Here is a 9,295-nt window from a genome sequence, read left to right as displayed (position 1 = left end):
GGCGACTACTACTGCTACCCCAAGTGCAAGGGCCACCCCAAAAACACAGACCCCCCTCTCCCTCCGCTGGAGCCCTTCGGGTAAGTCACCAGCATCTCTCCCCCATTGCACCTGCCCCAAACCACGACCCATCACTGATGGGGGACAGGGGCTAATGGTGGGCTCGTGTCCCTTTTTGCCACCAGCAGGACGGGGACGCTGCTGAAGAGGCCGGGCCGAGGAGTGGAGAGCGTGGCCCCGCCGGCCGGGGACGGGGGGCTGCCTGGCCCTGCTGGGGTGCAGCTCCCTGGGGGTGAAGCAGACCGGGCGCAGAACGTCTGGCAGTGGATGCTGGAGAGCGAGAGACAAAATAAGCACAAGCCCCATAGGTAAATACGCAGCTGTCTACAGCAATATCGCTCCCGGTAAATATTTATATATTACATGGGCTGTCTATTTTTACAATCGCTAAAAACAAATGAGACTCTTTGCTCCTCCGGTTTAATATAAAAGCTGTTCCGCAGAACCAGAAAAACCACAAAAATGTCATGTTTTTGGCAATAAACCTCCTTTCATGTTATGACAGACTTTTGAGAGGGAGCGAGCAGAATAGGAGCTGCTATTAAAGTCATATTTTCCAGCTTTTCTAACCCGACTTCTTCCCCTCCCCAAGCACACAAAGCACAAAGAAGGCCTACAGCTCCGACTGCGCCAAGGGGGCCCCCGGCCGCCACCACCCGTGGGGGACCGGCAGCCACCCGCGCGGGGCACAGCCCGCCCACCCCTTCGTGCAGGACCCCGCCATGCCCCCGCTCACCCCACCCAACACCCTGGCCCAGCTGGAGGAAGCGTGTCGCCGCCTCGCTGAGGTCTCCAAGCCGCAGAAACAACGGTAACGGCCCCGAGAGGGACGGTCCCGGTCCCGTCGTGGGGTCCGGGGAGCAGTGGGGCTGAGGGAGGTTTGCTGGGTGCTGGTTGGGAGGGTGGGCATGGATGGTGTCCTTCCCATCCAGGCTGGGAGTCAGCCATGGGACCAGGCCGTGGGGGTGTGTGACAGCACGGCTTGGCCGAGCCCGGAGGATGAGCCTCCTTATTCCAACCCCACCCTGCACCGGCACAAATAGTTCAGATCCGAGACTATTACTTCCACTCTTTTGATGGCTGTAATTTGCCCGTTTTTCCTCTGGGACAGGCTCCAGCTACATACCAAGTGGGGAATTGGACTGGTTATCGTTCATTTGGGTATGGAAGCATAAATTAGCCCACAGCATTTTTAATTCTTCCTTTGATTGTTTACAACATGTGAGGCTTGATACAAAGAGCGAACTTAACGACCCACAGGAGACTTCAATTAAGAAGATTATATTTCAACAATTTTTTTTTTTAAAGTTGTTTTTTCCCTTTTTTCTTTTTTTTTTCCCCCTCCTCTTCTTCCCCACTTGCCCTCCCCTTCCCTCCACTTCAGATGTTCAACCTCAAATCAGCAGAGGGACCGAAACCACTCCGCTGCCATTCAGGGGGGAAGCACCCCTTTCTGCAATGCAAGTCTAACGACAGAAGAGTGAGTATTGCACGTGCAGAAAAGGATTGGGAAATAAATATATATCCCTCATAATTATATTTTCATTAAATGGATTGAGCTTTGAAAAGAGAGGAAATTCTTATATCTGAAATTTCGCCTTTCAAACATTCTTCTTAAAGAAAGAACAAAACATTTTCAAATCTTGTCTCTGGCTCTTTTTAACTTGCATTCCTGTAAAGTGGACAAAGATTGGATTAGTCTAATTACAGGATGGTTCTTTTAACAAGAAATCTGCTACAGAGAGGTCTAAAATGGCCTAAATAATTAAAGTTTTCTTTCTTACCCTCTTCATCTTAAGCAATGAGTAATGTTTGAAGTCCAGACTGAGCCACCTGACTAGAGCCTTTCATTTTTAATTGGTTGACCTTAAGTCCACCAGCTGTCTTTGCTAGCAGCTTTTTTTCTGAAGCCACTCTACAAAGACTTAGAACAAATTAGGAAGACTAAATTACTGCGGACTAACACTTTGTGACCTTTTGACATGCCAAGTGTACATTGCCTCAGAAGCAGTTGTAGATTTGGCTGCATGGTATTCACTAGAGCGCTGCCATTTTGCTGGGTAATGTTGTTTTAATTATTCTTTAAGAAGGGTTTCTTGGGTGCAAATGGCAAAATCCAGTTAATTTTATCCTCACTGGGAAAAATAAGATTACCTGGGTGCTTCAGGTGAAGCATCTGGCGATGGGTTTGCTTTGTGAGCTGGTGGTTGCAGGTGGGTTTGTGCACGAGGAGAAAATTTGGCAGATGCTTCGTTTGAAGGCAGATGAAACAAGCCTTTTAAAACCCAAGGTGTGCAGTCCTGGGGCTCTGCAGGTACAGTGAGCCTGTGGTGAGCCCTGCACCTGCTCACCTGGCCTGTGCTCCTGCTCTGATGCTTCCAGGAGGCATCCAACCAACCTCCATCCCTGGGTTCACCCATCCATAGGATGGTGATGCCATGATTCCAAAAGGCTTCAAGCTGAAGGAGGGTGGATGCAGGTTAGATATTACAGAGAAACTCTTCCCTGTGAGGGTGGGGAAGCCCTGTCATAGAGAAGCTGTGGCTGCCCCATCCCTGGAAGTGTCCAAGGCCAGGTTGGACGGGGCTGGGAGCAACCTGGGCTAGTGGAAGGTGTCCCTGCCCACGGCAGGGGGGTGGAATAAGATCAGCTTTAAGATCTCTTCCAACCCAAACCATTCTGTGATTCCCACCAGGAGCTGCTGTGGGAGCCCAGCAAAGGGCTGTGCAAACACATCCCAGCAAATTCCCAGCCAGTACAGGAATATCTGATTTTTGGGTCACACCCAGGGGTATTTCTGACAGTGTTCTGTGTGACAGGAGCACTGCTGGTTTGAGTGTGGTGAAAGAGCCTGTTCTCAAATGGAAAAATAGAGGGGTTTGTGTGTGTTTTCTGTTTTTCAGTCACAAAGAGCCAAAGAAACTGCCAGTTGTTCACACCTCTCAGTCCAGCGAGTTGGTTGTCACCTATTTTTTTTGCGGAGAAGAAATTCCCTACAGGAGGATGTTAAAGGCCCAGAGCCTGACACTTGGGCACTTTAAAGAACAGCTGAGCAAAAAGGGAAATTACAGGTAAGAATCTGTGAATTGTTTTTTCTTCAGTGCGTTTTACCAAGTCAAAAGAATTAGCAGAACTCTTGCAGGGCTACCTGCAGCGACATGCTGGCCTCAGTTTTCAGGGGCTGGAGATCATCTTACTCTCTTCCCACTCAAACCAGGAGCAACTTGGAGATGGAAAAGGTGCCCTGAGCCACAGCTCAGCTGCAGGGCCACCTCCTCCCCACCTCCCCAGCCTCCTCCCCAGTTGCCTTAGGATCTGTGCTCCAGCCCTTCTCCAAAAAGCTGGATGGAATATCAGGGAAATTTGGGATGGCCTTGTGGCAAAGGCATTGGAGCAGTGGGATTCAATTTCCAGACTGGGGTCAGCATTCATCTTGGTGCTGGTCTCCTTTAACTGTTTAATTTTTCATTTTTTTTTTTTGCAATGGTGTGGCTGTAGTGAGGTCAGGGACAGGCTGGGATGGTCCAGCTGAGGGACATGGAGCTGAGATGGAGCTCCCTCACTTTTTCTCTTTGTTAGGGGGAAAAAAAACCTCTGCCCTGCAATACCCAGATCCTCCTCAGAAATTCCAACAAACCCTGCTGGTCTGGTTTCCAGGGCACAGCTCCCAGTTAAACCAGTTTGCTACTTCCTCTGCTCTTACAGTTTTCATGGCAGGAGCTTCACATTGGCTCTTTTTACTGCCATTTCCCAGTGAATCTACTCTTGGGATCCTCTGTTGGCTGCTTCTACAGGGTGAGCAGGAGAGGGAGGGACATTCCAGCTATTTTTTTGAATTTGCACTGAAATTGGTGGTGCTTCAGAGAACTGAGTGTCTTGCCTTGTAAGTGGCAGCCTCTGATTTAACCTCCAAATGGTCATTTGAGTCTGGTTTGAGGAATTCCCAGCTTGTTGCCCCATCACTGGCCTCTCTAGCTTTGGGAAGTCCACCTGTGCAGCTCAGAGGTCGGTGACCCACAGATACTCTCAGGCTGTGGGGGTGCTGGGTTGGGGTCTGTCTATGGCTGTAGCACAGTGAGGCTGAAATACTGCCAATCCTTCCCAAAAACCATCTTTGCAGCCCACCCAGCTGCCATCAGATGGCACCAACCTGCAAGTCCACCCACCCTGGACACCCTGCAGGAGAGGTGCCTGGGCTTTTGGCACCCTTGTGCCATTTTCCAGCCCCTAAAGCCTCCCACACTTTATCCTCCTCATGCCCCATTTGCAGACCAATTTCCCTGACCTCACCACTGCTCTGCCAGCTCCAGTGGCTGTAAAGTCCCACCCCCCTCCTAAAAAAAAATCATTTTTTTAGTGTTTGTTTGTTTTCTGTGACATTTTTTGTGTGATGCCCGAGTGCAGGACTAGGCTACTAAAACCTCTGTGGCCCAAAAGCCCCTCTAGGTGCAATTATTTTTGCCTTGTCAGACTGTAATTACTTTAGAAAATGTTTTTAAGTGACTGACAAGGATGAAACAACATTTTGCTTAGATCTCACCCCTTTACACCTGGGTAAAGACAATACAGAAATTTATGAAAAAAAAAGGAACTTGGGTACGTGCCCAGTATTTTATCTTGCACAGACACAAGGTGAAACTAATTACACAAATGTGTGTACCTCCAGGGAATCATTTTGATCTAAGCTTTGACTTTTGGCTGGACTTTGAGTGAAACTGCGGGTGACCTTCAGGGGAGAGGTCCACAGTGCCCGGAGTAGCGTGTGTGTTACGGGGAGGCACTAACTAGGCCGCTTTGGTCACATCTGGCATTGATTTCTTTTTAAGGCACATTTAATAAGCATGTCTTTGAAGCCGTTGCCTTTCATTTAATGCACAAAGACACGCAGAAAAACGCTCCGCTCTCTCCCAAATTCTTTATTGATTGGATCAGTTTGCGAGGCGGGTACCTCGGGCTCCCGCGATGCCAGAGCCCTGCCGTGGGGCAGCTGCCGGGAAGAGCTTTCCATCCACCTCCCCCCCACCCCAAAAAAAAATAAAAAAAAAAAAAAAGAAGAAAGAATTAAGCAGTGATTTAATACCGATGGCGTTAACAAAAAACAAACATACACACGCACCAGAAAAAAAAAAAATAAATAAAAAAAAGTGGGCGGTGTCGGGTAAATCCGAAGATGGCAGCGGTTCAAAACTTGAGCTGTAAGGCCGGGCCTGCTCGCCTCGATTGGTGCCAGATGTCCCCCAGAAAAATAAAATAAAATTAAAAAAATAAAATTTAAAAAAAAAAAAAAAAGGAGCGAAGCTTGCCACATAAAATATGTTTCAATGGAAAGCCCGTTTCTGAGCAAATAAGAGCAGAGTGACTTGTTTGAAGATGTTTGTGGGGGTGGATTTTCTTTTTTTTGTTTTGCTTTACCTCCTCCTTTTCTTCTTTTTTCCCCCCTGTTTCTCTGCGAAATAAGGTTGTAATTATGTAAAAGGCCGTAGTGTGTTTTCTCAAATAAAAATTTTGTAAACACAGCCAGGGCTTGGGCTTGGGGAGGAAGTTCTTGGGAAGAGTGGCTGTTATCTGGACAGGGGAGAGGGAAGGGCAAGTTTTTTGTAATTCATTCAAACTTTGCTTGGGTTTTTTTGGGTTGATTTCAAGGCTGCTGTCCTGGGGAATTGTGGCCTTGACCTGTGGCATGGAAGTTGGGAGTTGGGCCATTGACTTCCATGAGTGCAGGCTCTGAAGGACTTAAATAATATGGGTTTTTTCCTTACTGACCCATTAAAGATGCAACATGTGTCAATTCAGCTTGGAATGACTCTACAAAAATAAATCCTAACCATACCTGGACTAAATGGAGATGGTTTCATCTCTCTAACTAAAAAGAGGGATCTTTTATCCCCCTACCAAAATAATTTTAATGCACTCTGAAAAATAGAGATTTGCAGGCTGATGTGACTAATTTAAACATGTGTAATGGAACAGTCACTAAATGAAAAAATCAAATTCTAAGACCCTGCTGTGGTTCTTTCAGCTTTAGTAGTAAAAGTGAGCTTCATTTGATCTCCTTTCCCATCCTAAAAAAAAATCATAATTACAAACCCCTTTTCCCTGACAAACATCTGCCAACCCTGAGTTGTCTGGAAACTACAGGGGAGGGGTTAATTTTTTTATTTTTTTTTTATATAGATTTTTTTTTTTCTTTGTAATCCATCTGATGAAGTTTTTTCCATCCCTGGCAATCAGATGGCAAAGCCCTTTTCCAAGGGAGCAGGCACATCCAAGGAGGTGCTCGGCGGCAGACGGACAGACTCCCTAAATGCTACCCCTCTGAATGGAAGCCCTTCATTTGTGCATATGCAATTAAGCAGCCTTAGAAGGAAGAAAGCTCCAAACGGGATAAAAGGAACCTTTAATCAAGAAGCTGAACGGTCTAATTCAGGATAATAGAGGGGTCCTTACTGTTTGACACAGGAGGGGTGGGGGTGCTTTTTGTCTCCGGGAGGGTTGGCTTCATGATCTAACGACCCGGAGCAAAAGAGCAGGAATGCAGGACACTGCTACTTGACCTCCCCGTGTCACGTCCCGCGGGCTGGACCAGGGCTCTTCCACTGCTGGGGAAGCAAAGACAGGAGTTTCTGTCACTTAGCAGGGATACGTGAATTGGTCGTTCCCGACGCGAGGCTCCCGGGATGTTTTTTTTTCAACAGGAATGCCACAGAGTTTCAGCTCCTGCGTTGCAGGAAGCTGGGGATGGTTTGCTTTTAATCCGTCCTTTTAATAACAGTTGCTAATTTTAATGTTGGGCTTGAGCTTTGAAAGAAGAAAACACATGAAAGAAAGAAGGTGGGGAGAGAGGGGAGCCTTAAGAATGCTTGGCTTTGAAATTGTATTTATTTATTTTTTAAATAAGATATTCGACCAGAAATCATGGTGCTTTCTAATTTTCTTTATGGCTGGGGGTATCCACTGCCACTGTGTATAATCTTCTCACTGTGGGAGCTGTTGTCACCTCTGAGGAGCACAGCCCTGCTCCCTCTGTCCCATCACATCCCTGCAGCCCTGGGGATGCTTCAGTGTCGCTGGACCTGAGCAGCCCTGAGGTTCTCCTGGAGAGGAACATCCTAGGAGGGAGAAACTGGAAATGTTGTGGTTAAAAGAACTGGCGAAGCGTCCTTTGCTTTTACCTTTTGATTTTTTTTAACTGTGTTTTAATTCTCTTTACCCACAGATACTACTTCAAAAAAGCGAGCGACGAGTTCGACTGCGGCGCGGTGTTTGAAGAGATTTGGGAAGATGAAACCATCCTGCCCATGTACGAAGGAAGGATCCTGGGGAAAGTAGAAAGGATTGATTGATGGCATCTGTGTGTTTCTTAAGAAAAGTTAAGCTAGAAAAAGTCTTTGGACACACAACAGTAGTGATGACAAGGAAAGAGAACAAAAAAAAAACTCTGAAGGAAAAGTTTTGAACCAATGAAGAAAAAAGGTGAAGTCTATGAAGACTTTGCTGAATTAGCCTTAGAGGAAAAAAAATGGCATTTATTATTCATGAGTTGGGTACTGAGATGATAAAAACCCCGGACTATTTATTAGAAACATGACCACTGTTGGCTATCGGAGATGCAGACCGTGTTTGAGAGACTTCCATACATAATATATGATTTCCTGGGGATCTGAAATCTATGGACTAAGAGAAACTGTGTATAGCTTACCTTAACAGTAATCCTTATTGATATTTATTGAACAGTCTGTTTTCCCTTAAGTCCAGTTTTTGGATATGCTGCTTTAACAATGGAGAAGAGAGGGGCTGGGAAGGGGGGGCGAGGGGAGGAAGGATTATTTTATTTTTTTTACATTGTTCCCACTATCTAAAATTCAGGAGTTTGGCAAGGAGCGCATTCGTGATGATTCTTTTTTTTTTTTGAAGGGGGAGGAGGGAAGGAGTGACGTGATGCCCAGTATTTCTCCGAGTGAAGATAAAACTTTTCTAAAGAAATAATAATAATAATAATAATAATTAATAATAATAATAAAAAGCCGAAATAAAAACGCTGTCCTACCATTCATCTAGAGACCGGTGCATTTTAATCTATGCTGCTCTAATTTGAAATAAAGGTCTTAAGTGTTAACTCTGTTAGAGGCAATACAACAGACAGTAACTTGTTATTTTGTCCATGGATTTCGGCGGGGCCAGGATTTTGCTTTGCTGCTGTCACTGGTGTCCAGCGCCTCTCAGTCGAGGCAAGGGTAGAGCAAAACCCCGAGCCTGGGAGAGCTGCAGAAGGAGCCATCCCATTCCCATTCCTGTGTTTAGCACACCAAAAGGTTTAAAACCCTGTGTGTATCCCACAGAGCTAAGTTTTTTAGCCGTTCGATGTTAGCACTGCCTGTATTTCAACGCCGTGTAGCTACAACGGGGGTGTATTTTCAGCTTCTGAGTCGTCGTGTGTGGTGGGTTTTTTGGTTGGGTTGGTTTCTGCCTTGCCTTCACACCCACCTGAGGCCATGGGAGATGTGGATGAAGCTCCATGTGTGTGCATGGGGTGGGTTTTGGGACAGAGAGAGAGAGAGAGAGAGAGAGAGGCCCTTTCCCAAGAAAGACCTTGCATTTCGACAGTTGGGTTTTGTGTTGATTAAGTTAATCTGTGCATTCTGTTTGCCATTGCTACTTTGTGTAAGTCTGTATATATTGTAGAAAATGTATGGTGAAAATATTAATACACTATCTCTAGTGTTTTTAAAATTTAATCAGTACAGTACCTGTGCCTGCATGGTGTAACAGGCCATGCGTCGCCCTATATTCAGGGTTCAAGCTTTCCCTTGTTTGTTTAAGGGGTTTATGTATAAATATATTTTATGCCTTTTATTACAAGTCCTGTACTCATGACTTTTGCCATGGCATTTTGTTCTACTTATACTGTAAATTATGCATTATAAAGAGTTTCATTTAAAAAAAAAAATTACTTGGTACAATAATTATTGTAATTAAGAGATGTAGCCTTTATTAAAATTTTATATTTTTCAAATTAACATTGTCTTGACTTTTTTTTCACCCTTAATGCCTTAAAATGGGTTTTTTTCTCATGTATAGTGGTAGCTGGAAAGAGCTGCTGAGCTCTGCCCTGGCCTCTCCCTGCCTTGGCAGGGGCTGTTCCTGCTGGGAAGCTGTTGCAGCTGGAGGAGGCAAGGCTGGAACTGCTCTTCAATGTGAGGATTAATTAATTTACAGCTCTTTCAGGTAGCTCACC

At 45.7% G+C, this 9,295-nt stretch overlaps 1 protein-coding gene across 1 annotated transcript in view; it reads left to right on the top strand.

Annotated features, from left to right (window-relative positions):
* The window catches only part of AXIN2 (axin 2), a 25,192-nt gene extending 16,115 nt beyond the window's left edge, over nucleotides 1-9,077 (top strand). The window contains 6 exon segments of the mRNA XM_027654551.1: nucleotides 1-80; nucleotides 186-368; nucleotides 653-871; nucleotides 1,445-1,540; nucleotides 2,964-3,131; nucleotides 7,277-9,077. The exon segment at nucleotides 1-80 is cut by the window's left edge and continues 14 nt beyond it. Coding sequence (XP_027510352.1) covers nucleotides 1-80; nucleotides 186-368; nucleotides 653-871; nucleotides 1,445-1,540; nucleotides 2,964-3,131; nucleotides 7,277-7,403 — 873 coding nt within the window. The 3' untranslated portion in view covers nucleotides 7,404-9,077.
* The last annotated feature ends 218 nt before the right edge of the window (nucleotides 9,078-9,295 follow it).

This window comes from Corapipo altera, unplaced genomic scaffold, assembly GCF_003945725.1.
Source record: "Corapipo altera isolate COAL_440 unplaced genomic scaffold, ASM394572v1 343, whole genome shotgun sequence".
NCBI lineage: Eukaryota > Metazoa > Chordata > Aves > Passeriformes > Pipridae > Corapipo > Corapipo altera.
The sequence above is the reverse complement of the archived record's forward strand: the minus strand, read 5'-3'. Positions and strand labels throughout refer to the sequence as shown.